This window comes from Betta splendens, chromosome 2, assembly GCF_900634795.4.
Source record: "Betta splendens chromosome 2, fBetSpl5.4, whole genome shotgun sequence".
NCBI lineage: Eukaryota > Metazoa > Chordata > Actinopteri > Anabantiformes > Osphronemidae > Betta > Betta splendens.
The window spans coordinates 19,084,960-19,102,987 of NC_040882.2; the positions used below are offsets into that span (position 1 = coordinate 19,084,960).

Consider the following 18,028-nt stretch of genomic DNA (forward strand, 5'->3'; position numbering starts at 1 on the left):
TGTGGAGTCTGTGCTTGTGCCAAATAAAAAGATGTGGTCTGAAAATCAAATCAGGAAGGTAATCCACTTCATAGAACGCCATTAAAAATGTTCTTGTGATATTGTGTTCACAAGACTGCAATTGACATTTGGTCACGATGACATTGGAAAACCAACATCTAATCAGTTCAGAGCGTAATGTTACTGACACAGCTGATGCCAATAAAGAGGCATGAAAACAAAAGTTGATTCTTATAAGAACAACACATCTCCACAAACCCTGTAACCTCATAAAAAAAATGTATATCTTTCTATTTATGTAGAACATACAGTACCAGTATATTTAAACCAAACCAGATAAACCCATAGTGAAGATGTGGCTGTAAGTGTCAGTGGCTTGGAGACATTTGAACAAACAATCCACCACCTTTCCAGCCCGAAGCTATAACTTCAGCACGAACTGGAGTGATGACAGCACTACTGCTCACCACTGCATTACTGTTCCCCTAGTGAGGTCTGTGGAGCCCCAAACTGTTGTGGTTGAACTACTCTCAGGCTTTCAGGCAGTGTCAGAGACACCCTGCCATGTGAGCCGAGGTCCTGAACGATCCTCCAGCCCCACAACGACAGTAAATCAGGCTGATACTGACGTCTGTGGTCAGCAATCAGATGACTGGTTATGGAGTCTAAAGAAGCACACAGTTGAAGACGGATAAATGTGAGCAGGCAGAACGACTTACGGAGACTGATGGGGAGTGTAGAGATGCCAAGTGTAATATCACGAATGGTCTGAATTCAAAACAGGTGGTTCTCTGACTGAATATCGGACTCACTTCAGGAGACAAAAAGTGAGAAGGAAAAGTCTTCTCCACATTGCCACTATCTTCTTCTGTGGTCCTTGCTTTAGATTTACTTGGAGACTCAGAGGATTAAGAAGTGGGAATCCTGTGGTTTTCCTATCATCCATAAAGGGGGATGTTCACATACACACATGCACAGGAATGCAAGATGGAATCACACATGAGTCGCACCTCAACAAAATCTGCAAATGTACTTTAATTGAGAAAGAGTTTACTTGAGTTCATGCGTCCTTTATCCACAAACACATGCGTTAAAAACACAGATGTGATCTAGTCCCGTCAGAGAGCGGGTATGATTAGCATCTCTTCAGCTATCGATGACCAAGTCTGACCACTTCCCCAGCGATGCGAGCCTGAAGCACGGCTCTTATCAGTCATTAATACGGTCAAAACAGAAAGTCTTCTGTAAAATATGTTTGTTGGTCAATTTCTGCCCTTTATCATTTACTGTAACTGGTCTTTCTACACTAAAAGTAGAAAGTTATACTTCAAGTCAACCGTAGTGCTAGGATAAAATATGCATAAGCTGAAGCATCACTGTGTTGATTTACCAACAAATTTCAGGCCATTCTACAGTATTTACATTGCATTCCGAGGCAAATTGTCAGCTGTACTTCCAAACAATCCCTTGTATTGTAGCTTATTTCACACTTTAGCCATTACGCAGAGAGCCTCATATTTGCTCTGGAATACTCTGGTCTAGTGAGTGGTTTATGGTCAACTGGACTCCACCTGAGGTTTCATGACTGGGAAATACCATGTGGCCTCCAGCACCTTGCTCGACGGTGGGTATGGGGCATTTCAGCTGAAATGCTGTTTGCATGCCTGATAAAAAACTAAGGTTAGGGTTACAGTAGTTGTGCTGTCGGATGCTACAGAAGAACTACAGAAGCAGCTGAACAGCAGAGTGAGGGTATGCCCAGCAGCTCACACTGTAAACAGTAGAAACAAAACAGGAAGCTAGTCCGAGATGGTTTTGCAGGATAATGCTGTATAGCTTGACTAGTTAGTACAGTCATATTACACTGAGCTGTCTCATCTCACTCAGGAGCTGAAGAAGACTTTATTAAAAGTAAACTGAACACAATAATTAGCTGCTACTTTACTACCGACGCGTTGGTTGTGCAGTCGTTTTTCAGGCTAGAGCTACTTTATTGCTGTAGAGTGTTATTTGAAAAGGGGCCTTCTTCACAAATAACGTAAAAGGAACTAGTGCAGAATAAAGCAATCACCACCCAACAGAGTTCACAGAGAGAGATGAAGCCCCTCAGTACAGTGATCATCCTGGGTTTAGGGCTTTCATAATAGATTTGTCGTGACTTACTGCATTACAAGATGACTTCTTTTCTCACTCTGAAAGTGAAGAATGAACAAGGAATTAAAGTCCCCAATGCTTGCTAGTTATATAACTCCTAGCCTGACTGATGGGAGATTACAGACTGCTTATGAGGACACTTTGAAGATACCGACGCTCACTCACACACCACTTCTTTAGTCACAAATGATGACACACCAGAAAGAGGAGTCGTGCAAAAAATAGTTTTAAACACAAATGCTACTTTGTCCATCAGTAGAAGGCAGTTGGTCTACAGTACGTGAGGGGTCCCACAAAATATAAACCTTAACACAGGATGAGTCAAACAATGTAATTTAGAGCTCTTCATTTTACTTAAAAACAAACTGCTTGACAATAACCTCCAAGCACGACGATTCCTGGACTAGATCCTATTCAACAAGCACTCTAATTACAAATGACTTTTCAAGAACTCACATTACTATTGTTCATTCAAGGAACTGTTCGCCCCGGTGCATTTTTTGTACATGCACCAGCCTCCATCAAAGACAAACAAATGGCTGAAATGAGCAGAAACAGCAAGAAAAGTCACAAAAGCCCTTAACAGAAGAAAAGTGTCACTTACAGTGTGATTAGGCTCAAGTTCTGTTTGTGACCAATGTCTCACTGAGGGGTGAGTGGAAAAGTACAGGGCAGGGACGTCCCACCTACAGTAAGCAGCTCATTGTTAGTTTTAGTCTTTTCATTGACCGTGTTCACAATGACAATATATAGAGTTACTGCAGCAATGTGCTTAAAAGACGTCACAATAGTCATTTGAAAAGGGAAACCTGGCTTCCTCTTATTTTCCACATCATAATTGTCCTACATTACAAGCTCAGATATGTGATCTCCAATCACGTGCACTCTAGATGACTCGCCGCTATTGCCCTAGGTTCTGTGAGAGCTTAGTTGCTTTTTCTACGATCTAAAAGAAATCTCCAGAAGTGCCTTCTTCCACTTTTAACACCTGTTCACAAGTGACACTGAAAAAAAGAATATATGGGTATTTAAAGAAGTTTTAAACTGCATTAATTGCTTTATACCCATATTATTGCTTCAGTGTTTTGCAGTTTGCTTCAACAAGACCTGAATCCATTGAGTTCATCTTTAAAGAATTACCATCAAATTCACCATCACTACGTAATAGTGAGGAATGAGCATTTTTGTCCAAGAGAAAGGAGGACACCGGAGGTGAGTCAGGGGTCAGAATCAGGATCATGTATAAGGATTCTCTGAACAGGTCACACTCTTCCCAGATTTTTTTGCTTAGCATTTCTGCTCCACCCACTTCACACTCCTCACCAATGTCTTCTTCCTTTCCTTTTATAACACATGGTGCTCATTATTACACACATCATCCAAGACATTAGGCAATGCCGTCAGCAGCAGCTCCAGCAGGGGAAAAAAAAGCACATAACTCCATACAGACTATACCACATGGCAAAAATCACCGTAGTATATTCTGGTAAACACGTCACGCAGCAGCAGTGTTTCTGCCAAATATGAAAGAAATGAAGTGTATGTAACGTTATGACTGACTGAAGTGTGCAGTGACAAGATTTATTATTGATCCATGAAGAGCAACTGGGCAAAAACAAAAAGTGATTGATAGTGGGGGAAATAGCGGAACAGGCTCATACTGTACAGCCAGAGATGCTAATTATTATAAACTATGCTCAAGTTCAGTTGAAAGGCTTTTTCCACATGCTCTTGTAGCCATTTAATTTCTTAAATCTAAAGTCTGTAAATTCGACGCTGCATGTCTAACTACTGCCACTACGCTAGAAAGCTGAGCATCCTTTACCTCACTACGTCAAGGCCAGCAGGAAAACCTCCAGCTGCAGCTTTTAAGCTTCTGCACTGTGGCCAGGACAAAGTGGCAGCAACTCACATATGAGCATGATAATCCAGCAGCAGCAAGAGAGATGACGGGTGGACAGATGCAGGAATGGATGTATGGTTCGAGAGAAAAGTGATGCAGCTGCATGGTGACGTGCGAGTAGATGGAAAAGGAGGAGGAGGGGGAGATGGAGCTTTAGCTGGACTCAGGATTGCTGAGGGCGGCGGCTCTCAATCCGGGTCACTGACGATGACGTCATGAGCCCCTACGGTCATCACTGCACACTCAACGCACAATTTAGAGCATCTCAAAACTGTCTAGGTCTACTCAAAACACCGATAAAGTTACAAAATTACAACTTTGCAAAGTCCCTGGACCTTTAGTCAAAAAGCTTAAAGACTGTACCTTTGTGTGCTAGTCACTTGGTGGCACAGGCTCGTCTAATCCACACCTTCTTGTTGGTGGTGTTTCTCCAAGTTCCCGCCAACAAAAAACACCGCGCATTTTATCTTGTTGCTTATAATCCACCAGAAAAGTTCTTAAACACGCGGGTGTTGACTTCGCAGGTCTTTGTTGGACGCGCATCGCTCCCTAACGCCGCGCTTCACTATCACCATTTTCACCTGCGACAGACAAAGCAACAAGCCCGCGCTGGCCGTAACCCGTCGCTCATTGGCCAATCACTGAGCCAGTAAGTGTCTGTCAGCCAATCACACAAAAGGCAAGTTCGGCTTCCGCGTGACCTCTCGTCCCATGTCATGCTTTGTTTGACTCTAGAATGATTGATAGACATCCAAGCCAATGAAATGACGATTTTAACCGAACGACTGCAGCAGAATCGGACTCTGTTCGCGAGATTTTACTTGAGACAGTAAAATGGCGCAAACTGTGGGTTTAAATGGTCGAAGGCAACATAATAAGGATAAAAATTGTTTGAAACTGAGGATGCCACTTGAAAAATGCGTCCATTGCGCCATAAAAATCTTCAGCTAGCTTGTTTTTCTAGATGCCTGATTCTTCTACATATAACACACCATACATTTTAATGGGAGGTAGGAGTAAAAAGCTAAAACGTGGCCTCCTCTGACTACAGGACCCTTTTCCACTGCCCTTCAGGCCATATCATGAAACTGGCACCGAGCTGATGTATGACTCCATCGTTATAGAGCCTCTGGTTGCATTTCTAGATGCAGTAGTGATTTAGGTGCCATCTGTTTTTTCCAAACCGACCCCAGTTCCATGCGGCGGTACTCACAACGACACATGACTCATGCAATGCTCCCCTGGGCCTCGAATGCCACACACATTCAGTCGGACCTTTTGTATTTTAGACCGAGTTGTCTCCAGAGACACAGGATACGACAAGTGTGAAAAAGATAGGAAGTTGAAACATAATTGTCACTGGTTCAAAGTGGAGAGCCACAAGCTACGTTTGCAATACCTGATCACACCTGAAACTACCTATTATAACCAACATACTTTGGAAAGATCCAAAAAATACTTTCAACCATATTTTGAGTTTTTTGCAGGAAACCAATGAAACATTCTTTATTCTAAGCAAGGTCCTGCCCTAAATCACAGATTTTAGTTTCCATTGCTTTTCCATTCCAGTCCATTAATAACCCTCAATTTAACCGGAAACTTGGTTTGTATTTTAGCACATAAACTACTGAAATGTTGCTCCAAAAAGAGCAAAATCTTTCCAGATTTCCACAAATTCATTGTGACATTTGGAATCTTTTAGGGACCAGCAGCAGTAAAAATCTACACCAAGCCTCAAGTCGGTCAAAGCAAACGAGTAAATTTTAAGGCCACGTTCAACAGGACCTGAGACTCAGTTTACAGCTAAATGAAATGAAACAAACGCCAATGCCTGTTGATTCATAATGATCAGCTGGAAAAAAAAAATGAATTTCAGAAAGCAGAAGTTGAGTCAGTCCCTGTTATTAAAACAAATATGCTGAAGCTGCACTCTGACACATTGTTTTGACTCACGGCAGCGGCACCTCTGCAGTTCCACACAGCATCTGTGCAGGAACAGAGAAGCACCATCACTGCCCAGTGCTGCAGCACTACACTTAAACGTCATAGAGTGCACAGAGCGTAATCTGCAATCCTTCAACACAGATCACAATACTGATTAACCTTCGAGCCGCCTTGAACCCGCTTCCCCCTCGTTGCATTACATAAAAACATCCTTGCTGTAAAACATGTGAATATTGCAACATATACAGTAGGCCAGCTGCACTTTACTCGGCGCCCATAAAAGCCTCTCTGCACGGTGCTGCGCCGGCCTCCTGCCAAGCTCACACTCTTCACACATTGTGATCAGTTGTTGCCGGAGGCGACAGGAGCGACCCGTGTGCAGCACGCATCGATCCGGCCCCACAGGCAGATACGAGCACGCACGGCGAATACGAACCCAGCAGTGGAGCCCAACCCTTGCTGTACCTGCATTTATATTCCAATCAAATCTGAGCACGCTCAAATGAGATGCGTGTGACAAATTGGCTGGGCTGTACATGCGTCCATGTTGTTCCTCATTGGAGCACGAAACGAGGAAGTGCCGTAACTACAGACTACAACCATACAGTAGCTGCTGTACAGTAATTAGTGTCCTCCATCCCTGTAAATCCAGCATTAACTCCTCTTTTATCTGGGCAGCTCGAGGGGGGAAAACAGCACACGCTGCACCTCGACGCCTCCCTCTCCAACCGCGTCCTGGACTTCCTCACAGGAAGATCACGCAGAGTCCGGATCAGTGGCAGAACGTCTGACGGCGCCGCGGCGAGCACCAGCGCCTGCTGCTCCATCCAGTGCACGCGTGGCTGTCGGGCGGATGACGCGGCGTTGGGCTGGAAAACGGCCCACGGCGACGAGGTGGAGCAGGATTCTCGATCTCCCCGGGAACAAAGGATGTAGAGACTGACCAGCGTTGACCTTGGCCGTCATGGAACCTTGACTGACATGTGATATCACTACCCTTTTGTATTCAATACTGCGTGTGACGCATACAAATGCAGCTCTGAATAAGAAGAACACGTGTGGGGGCATTTACTCCTCGTTTCCATGTGATGACTAAATACTTGTGACTTCTTTCCTTTTGTCCTTACTGTTACTGTTTTAAGGAAAGGGGAACTCCACTTTTTTCTACCATGTATTTTTTCCTCTTTCATTAATGTTTGTATACTTGTAAATATTTCTATCTATTCTCTGGCACAGACCCAAATGACAAAGCGCTGGAACTTTCTCGTTCTTCTGTGATTTGCCCTATAAAATAACAACTTTTAACCACAACTATGAAGGTGGAGCCGTGATTCCAGCCGTTCACGATATTCACAAGCCGAGTACGACCTGATCCGATCTTCACGTCTCTGGGTGTGCACCACTGGAAAACAGGGTCATCTGATTCTGATGAACATGCAATAAAAATGTGACGATAACAGCGCACATGTGACTTATGAACAATTACTAGGACCGCGTTGCCCCGTGTGCTCCACTTTTATCTGCATTATCACTTTTCAGGGGTAGAGGCTGAAATGAATGGAGCTCACTGTTCTTAGACACATATGAGAATATGCTTTTACTACGGTTTCAATGCAAACCAGACGACCATTCATCACATTCAAGGCTCATTCATAGACACACGTCCAGCTTGTCAGCACAAGAGACCTGGAGGTGTCATGTTTGCACCAGCAACAAGCACTTAACTATAGTAAAATATAAACATGCTGAGCTTTCACCCACACAAGTATAGTGACCTATAACACATACATGCAGAGTAGAGTCACGCGTTACCCACCACATAGAAGAAGCGCATGTCCGGTCGCACAGGCCGGTCTCCTGTGTGCGCAGCCTGAGGGTTGGATGTGAGCGGAGTCGGTCCTTCCAGCAGAAGCATGAGTCAGGACTGTGTGTGTGTGTGTGTGTGTGTGTGACCCTTCCTCTGCCTCGCAGGTACTTCAGACAGTCACAGGCTTCTCCTCCTCCTCTGTCTAGAGTTGCTGTTTACTATCGACTCTCCTGCACTTGACATTACCCCTCCTCCCTGTTCCTCCTCCTCCCATCATGACTTCAGTTCCGTGTCCCTCCCATTTTGCTCTTAGTTTCCACTTCCTCTCATTTTTTAGATTTCTTCTTTTTTTGCATTGTGAACCTTGCTTTTAAATTACAGTGTGTTTTCTGTTAATCTCTTGCTTCATTGTTTGCTATTTGAATTTCTCTAAAAATGAAGGTGTACTGTAGAAAAACAACAGAATAAGCTAATTATTTATTGCACATTGCACTTTTGTGTTGCATTTCTGCCAGTTCTTCCTGTGTTAGCCACAGCCCCTCTGTGTGATGGCCTGTGTGTGTGTCATAGATAACATGGCCTGTTGTCGGCTGTCACAAACAGGAAGAGTGAAGCTTGGTAGTTGTGACCTGATGAAAGAGAGAGACTTTCCCCTGTGTGTGTGTGTGTGTGTGTGTGTGTGTGTGTGTGTGTGTGTGTGTGTGTGTGTGTGTGTGTGTGTGTTTACTTACAGTAATAACTAAACCAGCTCATGCACAAGCAGTGTGTTTTGTTTTCTACGGTTGTACATAATTGACATAATGCACCTGTGGCCCCTAAACCATCTCAGCTGACCTCATCCTAACCCTCACAATGAAGCAAAGACCCTTTTAAAACCATTCTTCTGATCACATCCTCACAGTGATGGGGATGATTTACAATAGAGTCAAGACAAACAGCTGTTGAACTTTACTAATATCTACAGTACTACATTAGCAGCATCACGATCATGGTTTCATCAGGTTGACCTACAGTATATTTACTCCTTTCTCTGTTTAAGGCTTGTTGTTAACAGACTGCATTGGTTTTAAGTTCTTAACTGGCGAGTGGAATGTAGAACAAGGCACCAGGTTGTGTCCAGGTCACTGGTTAAAGGTTTAGACTGCACTGTAGTCCAAGGATCACACAGCTTACAGTCACAGAGAGCAACACACAGCAGCTGCTTCAAATGTCTGTTTAATATTTACTATCTGCAGGAATAATCTTACTAAAATCACGGTACATAAAATCCACCAGCATGACTTCTAGCAGTTTGTCCGCTTCGTGTGCCAGCCTCATTTACAATTTGGCAAATAATATATTCTGCTTAACTTAAAATGCTGCCATTTAAAAATGTGTAGCTAAATTTATCAACTGAATAACGCATCCGCTCTTATTTTCTGCTTCTCTTCAAAAACCGCAGAGTTTCCACCAGAATCCACCAGAGGGCAATGGAGTCCACAAGACACAGGATTCACCACCAACCCGTCCAATGACTTGTTTAATCGGGCATCTTTCCTTGAGCTTGACTTCCCCAGATGCTGATACTGTACAGCTACAGCTTTAATGAACTAAAACTGTGTTATAACCAATAATGAAGAAATAATGTGATAAAGTGTTCCAATTTCATGGAATTACACACAGTCCTGTCCTATTCCTCTAGGGCTCATGGTTTGTACCCTTCCATATTAAATTAAATATCATCATTTGATGGCCATTTTCCATTATATTTTATTCCCATAAATCCTGAAAGATGATGTAAAACTGTAAGAGAGTCAATTTGTCTGTCTCAATGCCAAAGCAGAGGTGTCCAGCTCTGGACCACCAACTGAACCAGAGGGTGTCAAACAAAAAGCAAGAAAACATTCATTTTTTTAAGCAAGAAAATAATTTATTCATAAGGATATAATAATTTCATCGCATTGGCATTGCATGACTGCAGAGGGAAGCGTTTGTGTGTGATGCCACCTTGCAGCTACAGATCACACCATAGGACGGGGCAGGGAATCAGGTTGTCTAATACATACACGGAATATTCCTTTAAATATGTACTTTTCATTGACGCATAACAAAAATAGAACAATTCCAATAACTCTTTCTGTCTCTCTCTAATTATCATCTGTGTCTTTATTAGCGACCTGTACAGCCCACGAGCAAACCGGAGGTTAAAATTGGGCTTGGGTGGGGTTTGATTTACTTAGCTTATAGTGGCAGGAGGGTGGGGTTTTAAGTGTCCAAACACATTATAACCTGACCTCTCGTAAACTCCTTGGCCTAAATCTGCAGCCAAGGTTCCTCTCCCTCTCTCTCTCTCTCTCTCTCTCTCTCTCTCTCTCTCTCTCTCTCTCTCTCTCTCTCTCTCTCTCTCTCTCTCTCTCCTCTCTCTCTCTCTCTCTCTCTCTCTCATTAGTGCTGCTCCATTCATCAAACTCTGCGAATGACTATAAACGCTCTTCTCACCGGGCTTTGCTTCGTTTACTCAGGTAAACTGTGATCTTTCTGTCGGCTTCACAGAACCACATCCTAGTCAAGACTCCGGCAACGCATCTAACTTTTATTTGTGTCTCCTAGCAACAGGTTGCTGTTTGGCCGCTGCGCATCTCCAGAGGCCGACCGTAAAGTTAAACCAAATTAATTAACGAGCAGCGTTCCGCGCTTTCTTGCTTTGCCACCTTTTATCTGGGAGCAGGGAAGAAAATGAGAGAGCGGGAGAGGCTTTTAACGTGATTACCCCTCTGAGTCACACGAAAGGCTGAGAAGAGAGCGGCAGAAAGAGAGGAGGTGAGGGGAAAGATGATGGAATATGTATAAATGTCAGCGTGGTAATCCGCAAGCTCAGCAGATTCATAACTCTGCCCCACACCCTCATCTGCACTCACCCCCCTCTCCAATACGCGCCCTCCTAAAGAAGGAATAATGGATTCAATATTTCATATAGCTACTCTCTTCCTACTTCTTAGAAATGTCATTTTTAATATAGAATTTTGTGAAAGTATTTTAGAGATTGGTAATTTAGTTTACCAGACGTTTCTCAGAGGCTGAGCTGCTCCTTTGGCAGAAATAATCTCATTGGCTGTTAAACCTTCAGTGAGGAGCAGTGAATATGGAAACTCTGGGAAGAATTTCAACAAATACACTAAGGTCCCACTGTAATGTTAGCTGTCTCTTATGTAGAAATTAATTAAGGTTTAGAAAAACTGAAAATTAAATAAAATACATGGCACCGACTTGGCAGTAAGGTTTGTTGGCTCCGCTAATTGGTGATTATTTCTGCCTCTGTAGCTTCTCAGTGTCTGAAAAACATTTGTAAAAAAAAAAAAAAAAAAAAAAAAAGAAAGAAAACAAGAACCAAGGGTGTCGCGTTTCAGACATCTGCAATCTGCCCACACATGAACAAATAAACCCGCCATGGCTTGTAAATCCTAGACACAAACCGAGCCTTTACACTCAACGCTGTGAGCGGAGAGATCGCTGCACTGCCATGTTCTGCAGACTGGGACAAGTTGTTAGCATTAGATATAAATGACGGGTCATCAGTGAAACCAAACTTACACTGATTCAAATTCAACAGGGTTGTTCCACTTTTGTCACTTTTTGCTATTTTGGCCCAGTTGAGCAAAGGTTATGTTAAGTGTGTGTGTGTGTGTGTGTGTGTGTGTGTGTGTGTGTGTGTGTGTGTGTTTACTACCAAGGCAGCTGAAATTAAAAATAATATTTAAAAAAAAAGCACAGTAGGCAACACGCCTATAATTCAGTATACAAGGCAAAAAAAAACACAGTTTTATAGGTTTATCTTTTTTCATTCACTAAATATTTAAAACAAGCGTCACTTGACTAGTCATAAATGGTGATAATTTATGCATTTATCAGGACGGTGGAAAACCTGAAGCCTGTTGTAGGGAAGAGAGATGTTTGTGACAGAGTTTGGTTTTTCATCCTTCAGTCAGGTGTGGCTCCACTGTAACCAACCACTAGGAGGAGCTATGACTCAATAGCACCGAGTTTGCCTACTTGGACATGGGTTGAGATGTTGGCTTTTCCCTCTGCACAGTTCATCCATGTAGAGGATGAATCAGGTGTTACAGCCGTTAATCCAAAGGAGTCCGACAGACCACACGGCGATGCAGAACTGGCTGGTCTGGGGTCAGGGACCACAGGGTGTTTCCATTCTAGTCCAAAAGCCAAAGTCCTTTACACAAAAACCCATTCAAACCCTGCCTGTTTCTGTGTTTGTGCACAGTTCTTATCCATGAATTCATCCATTCATCCATGTTAATTCCATGTGACATGGAGATTCGAGAGGAAGGAAAAAGTATAAAAACTCAAAGAGCAAGAAGGAGAAAACGCAGAAAGATAGAAAGATGCTTTTTGTACTTTCAAACTGAGCACATGATCTATTTTCTTAACAGTCATTCATTGACATTCATTCGGTGTCGTGTTGTCTGCTGAGCTCAGATGCATAGACTGAATGCAGAGAGAGGAGAGAGAGAAGCCAGGCAGGGGAAGGTTAACACAAACAGAGGGAGGAGAGGCAAAGGACAATGACAGCAAGGAAAGCAGAAACGGAAGAAGCTGGAGGAGAGGGAGAGATGATGCAGAATGCAGAGAGACCGATGGAGTGTGTGATGAAGGGACGAGAGAATAATGTGCACATACATGTAGGAAGGCAACACAAACACACACTAGTCTGCACCTGTGACTGACTGACATGTCCCCAGGAGCATCGCAAGGATGCTTCAGGCTGCAATGCTTTCAGGTGGCAGGCAGGTGAAGGTGAAGGTGAAGATGAAGGTAAAGGCGACGACTGAATCACAATCACACACTCAGAAATGTGTGCGAGTTCGATTTCGCACATCCAACCAGGACGCTCCCTCAGCAAAGCCAAACACACAAACAGGCATGACTCGCTCGCCTCCTTCCCCATCGTCCACTTTGTTCCTGGTGCTTCCCTCCACACACACACACACACACACACACACACACACACACACACACACACACACACACACACACACACACACACACACACACACACACACACACACACGCCTCGGTCCCCTCTGGCCTGTTTGTAGATCCTTTGGTCCCGTCACTAGAGACCAAAATGAATAAAAACCCTGTTTAATAATCGTGCCTGCTTCATGCTCTCTGTGCAGAAACTCCACAGGCATGATTTCATCTATGCACACACACACGCAGACACACACACACACAAACACACTGGTGAAGACAGGTCCACTCTGTTTTGTTCCATCCTTGGTTCATGTGTGTTTTCCCTCGTGGGCAGTTTCTAGTCCAAGCTGTTGTTGCTCTGTACATTATTTTTAGTCTCTGTGTTCGCAAATGATATTTGATGATATACGCATTACAGTTATCTTTGTACAGATACATACAGTACAATCCAACGGAGCATGTACAGAATATGGCCGTCTAGCATGTGTAGAAAAAATACACTATAAGCAAAAAGAATGCGTTTAACCAAAGATTGGAAAAATAATGATCGATGAGTCTTGAGGGGAAAAAAAAGAAACGTAGCGAGGCCAAAGGTTGCGCCGTGTAAACCGCCTCTGATGCCAAACAAAAGTGCTCGCATTCCAAAACGCCACTTCCTCCAGGTGTCGCTGTGGAATGTTTGTGAAGGTCCACGATCGTGTTCGCGGCATGAAAATCGGCGTCGCTCTCACGCCTTTCTGCCGCCTTCGTCTGCTCAAACCTGTATGTTCAATCAGCCGCCGCGAACGGGGCTGACGCCACAGAGCGAAGGCAGCGCTGTGGCCCAAAGTTTGGAGCAAAAACTCGCTAGGTGCCAAAACTCCCCCCCGTCAGCTGACGCAGGTCTGCAGGCGTCGGCGCTGCAGCACGACTGACTGGGGTCGGACTGAACAGATAATCTGAAGGTTTCACACTGATATAATGTGAAAACTGATCCTCGGTGGTCACAGATTGGTATAACTGGTTACAGGCGCACATGCAGTAACCGTGGTCGTCGTCAGGGACTCGTTCGGAAGGAGCCAGAAGGAACGATATCCATGTATATGTGTCACTCCCAGAATCTGCTCCACTGCCCATCGATCTGCCAACGCTCTGACAAAACTCTGAGGAAAATACTGAGCGGCGTTGGAGCATGACCTCAACCCCTCCTCCAGCTTTTCATTGCAAATATAGCAAGAACAGACTTTGTTCTCTACTAATTCCTCCCCTAGAGAGACGGGCTTGGTGATAGATAGCACTCCAACCATGGGAGGAACCATTTCACTCCAGATTGTGCTCCGATTTGATTGGAGAGTGCAAATGGTCAGTCAGAAGTTGGAGTGTTAGACACAGGCCCCGTCAGCAGCGGGTCATGATTCGTTGGTGGCATTGTCGAGAGCAAACGGACCCGGTTGACGAGTTGGTGACGCTCCCGTTCATTGCTCGTTGCTTTTGCCGTTCCCAGGCGTTGCCTCTCCCTCGTCGGCGGCCGATGAGGTGGCGTTCGAGAACTCTGTGACCCTTCGCGCCAGAGGGTTTGTGCTTTTAAGCAGCTCCATTGCGGACACTCTGGCCCCGCCGCCGGAAGACTTGCTGCCTTTTTTCTGCAGCAGGGCCATGAAATTTTCATTGCGGGAGCTGGACCTCTGACCGCTGCCCAAGGTCAGGTTTCGAATGTCACTGCCGCTGGTGCTGTGCTTTACAGGGGACACCAGGCTCTGACGGCTGCCGAAGGAGTCTGTCGGTTCCTTGCGCCCCAAAACCTTTCGCTTAGATCTAATCGCAGAGAAGAAGAAGAAATCGTTGGCAAGAATTGAATTACGCTGCATTTCCACCTGCAAATTTACAGCTCAAGCCAGACAAGTCACACTTACACTGACATCTCTCCTTTTGGAAAATAAATTACAAAGCTACAGAAGGGATTTCATCCTTTCCGCTACTCACACTTTGTTTTCTGCCTTTAAACTGTAATCTGGATCACACAAAGGTAAAATCAAGAAAACTTGTTGCTTAGAGACCGACTAGTTTTCCTTTGGGGGCTGGAAGGAAGATTGTGACAAAGGGGCTGTTTAGTCTGTGCTTATAATGAACCAACAGGCCGGCTAAGACATGACGGAGCCATTTCCTGCTAAGGTAAGTGACAGTTTTAACCTTTATGACGTGCATCTGAAATGTTCAGCGGACCTGCTGCTTGTGCACCTTCATACCTGTGTATAATAGTAAAGAGGTCTTCAGTGGTGTGTGTTGTAGGTGTGTTGGCCAGAAAGTCATCATCTGTGTCCTCTGCGATGTGAAGGACCGTATTCTCATTGGCTGCTAAATCATCTGGGTGAGATAAAATTATAATGTTAAGTACATTTTATAGCTCAAAGATAAGGATACTGTATATCAACAAACAACCTAAGGCAGCAATATGGATTGATTTGTTTCTAAAAATAGCACCTAGAAGAATCAGGCAGTTAAGCTTTGAACATTCAGTAGCGGGAGATTTCCTATGACCAGCCCATCGTTAAACACACACACAGTTTAAAAGTGCAACAAACAGCTTGTGCTAATGGAAAGCAATCAATTTAGACAAAGGGTGTATACTGAATAGGTGTACACTGAAATATGAGCCTGCTAAAAATGCTGAGTGGTGTCTAATGCACCTGCATAAACATGCATAAACGTACCTGCCCCCATACCAGTGGTGGACATCTTCCCTTCCAGCTCTGTGAGGGAGGAATCCTGCAGAGACGACTGTAGAGAAGACTCCTTTGAACTCTCCTCGTCTGTTCCCAAGTGGTTCTCGTCTTCATATGGCATGTGTGGAACATTTGGAATCAAAATATCTTCTGGCAGGAAAGCGCCTACTGGAGACTGGAGGCCAACGGGGCTGTCAATCTGCAGCGTCTGCCGCTCTGTGCCCCCGTTGGCAGAGGACTGGACTGGCGTGGGAAGATGCAGGACATTCGGCTTCTTGGGTACTGGAGGAGGAACCTGAAAAAGACATTAGGAGGTTTTGCAGATAATGAACCAAAGGTATAGGAACACCCCTAAAAAGAAACAATTTTCAAAGCGCCTCTGTGTTTGAAGGGCTCTCGCACCTTGGGCTTCTTTTTCTCTGACAGGTCTATAAGACAGGACACTGTCATCCTTGAAGGAAGGGTTTTGCTTTTGTCCTGGAGCTCTGGGGCCTCTTTGTTACTGCAAGGTGAAGGGAGTGAACCTCCGTCCTCAGGGCCAAGATGGATCTCTGGATCAGCCTCAAATTCAGGCTCCAACACTGGGTCTTCCAGGAGAGGCTGGGGGTCTGGAAGAGGTGGGAGGTCAAAGAGGGACTGGGAGTGAGGGAGAAAGTGGTGATCATAGGCGGCTTGTGCAGTTGTGGTCGAATGTGAATCTGGGGGAACACAGGGATTGATTGTAGCTTGTGGTGGAGGTTTTTTAGGTTTGGGTTTTTTCATGACTTTGTAAATGTTGCCTAGAGGCACAGGGCGGTCTACGGGTGAGGCTGGAGGTGAGTCCTGGCCAGTGGAGGGAGTGGAGGACAGGGAAGCAGACTTAAAAGGAAGGTGAATGGGCCTTTTGGGCAAAGGGGGCTTCAAAGCAACCGGTGGTTTGGGTTTTGGTAGAGTAAGTGGAGGGCTGGGGTCCTCGCCTAGATCCCGCCCATGTTGTTCTTCTTCAATGGTGTCCGATGCCCCATCAGGGCAGTCCTCCAGGTCACCACGGGAGACAGAGCGGAGCCGAACAGTCTGCAGCTCATTCTGGGTAACCACAGGCAAGGCCTGTGAGGAACTGGGGCTGATTTTACCAGGTTTTGCTGCTGTTGAGGTGTCGGAATGTCGCCTGCTGGCTCTTTGCTTTGGCTTGATCGAAGACAGCTCCAGATGTGCATTCCCAGGCATTTCAAATGACAATCTTGACCTCGCAACTGGGTCCTTGGGTGATGGTAGTGAGGATTTTCTCTCTGGTATCTTTGGGCGCATCTTACACCCAGACGTCCCAACTGTCCCATGACCCCCTACCTGACTGAGTGGAACAGTTGGGGTTGGAGTTTCCGACTGGCTGGAATAGCCGCTGGATGGGGACATAAGCCCTGGAGGTTTGAATGGTGACGATGCTTTGAGGTCAGCTTCTGTGGAGAGCTGTGAAGGTGAGGTGGCCCTTGAGGTGGAGGGAGAGTCAAGAAGAGACTCTGAGCTACCTCTGACTTTCATACATTCAATCACTGTAGTACCTGTTGCTGTGCTGGACCCTGACAGAGACCTGGAGTAGACAGAAGAGAGAGGGGAACTCAATGCATTTCCAGAATTTCTAGACACATAAACATAGTGCTCAGGTACTAAATAACTACTATTACTGCTAAAACCATCGGATACAGTAGTAAATAGAGGTGTATTCTTAACCTGTAGGGGTCATTCTTCCAGTCTCCCAGCTGCCAATGAGAAGGGAAGTTCAGCTCTGTCTCTCCCTCCCTATCTGGAGCCTGAATCTCCAGGCTCGGTGGTCCCTCGTTGCCCCCATGGCCCAGATCTCTCCCACCACCACTTGGTTTAATGGAGCTGGATGAGCTTGGAAGGAGAAAATCAGGCTGGAAGTCGGGAAAGTGGTCCCTGGGAATGTGCAGGCTCTTTGGTCGTCCATCACGGTACAGACCGCCCTTATGATGGACTCTCCCCTCGGCTTCTCCGAGGTTCTTCATTAGAGAGACACTTCTTACAGGAGGTGGAGGCTTACGCTTGGATTTCTTGAGCGAAATGGAGCGAGAGCGTAGCCGCAAGCGGCCATCGGCGCTGTAGTCTGACGCCGTGACGGAGATGGTATCGGTCGTACTGGCGCTGTCTTCAGAGCTCCCTCTGGGGTAGAGGAGCGCATAGTTCTCACCTAACCCCAGAAAGCGGTGATGCTGCTGATAGTGGTCTGTTGGCATAGTGTTTCCGTTCCCTGCAGACAGGACGCTCTCCTCTGGCTCGCCCACGACGCCCTCTGCGAAGCAGAAGGAACCAGAATCTGTGGGCGTGGAAAGCGAACGCTCCCGGAACTTGAAGGCGTTCTGTGCTGCTATGGAACGTGCCGATCTCTCCCTCCCTCGTCCCGCATCACCGGCGCCACCTCCTCCTCCACCTCCTCCCCCTCTCCCTCCATCCGCTGCAGCCCCTTCGGTCTCGCTCCGCTTCCCCATCACTGGCAGTGCCATCCCTGGCCTGCTACTCCCTCCCCTCCCTGAAGAGTCTGTCACAGAGGTG

At 45.5% G+C, this 18,028-nt stretch overlaps 2 protein-coding genes across 3 annotated transcripts in view; both read right to left on the reverse strand.

Moving 5' to 3' along the window:
* Window positions 1-8,017, reverse strand: part of arhgap36 (Rho GTPase activating protein 36) — a 34,370-nt gene extending 26,353 nt beyond the window's left edge. The window contains exon 1 of one of the 2 annotated variants that reach the window (XM_029127311.3): window positions 7,818-8,017. In XM_029127311.3, the coding sequence (XP_028983144.1) occupies window positions 7,818-7,916 (99 nt within the window). In that variant the 5' untranslated portion in view covers window positions 7,917-8,017. Of the gene's footprint in view, window positions 1-4,420; window positions 4,677-7,817 lie in introns of those variants that run through there. The other variant, XM_029127321.3, reaches the window with a different exon arrangement.
* Window positions 8,018-9,695: 1,678 nt separating this feature from the next.
* The window catches only part of nhsl2 (NHS-like 2), a 69,915-nt gene continuing 61,582 nt past the window's right edge, over window positions 9,696-18,028 (reverse strand). Inside the window, exons 8-12 of the mRNA XM_055502997.1 lie at window positions 17,189-18,026; window positions 15,884-17,048; window positions 15,470-15,776; window positions 15,005-15,122; window positions 9,696-14,573 (exon numbers count right to left, since the gene is read on the reverse strand). Coding sequence (XP_055358972.1) covers window positions 14,234-14,573; window positions 15,005-15,122; window positions 15,470-15,776; window positions 15,884-17,048; window positions 17,189-18,026 — 2,768 coding nt within the window. The 3' untranslated portion in view covers window positions 9,696-14,233. The remainder of the gene's footprint in view (window positions 14,574-15,004; window positions 15,123-15,469; window positions 15,777-15,883; window positions 17,049-17,188; window positions 18,027-18,028) is intronic.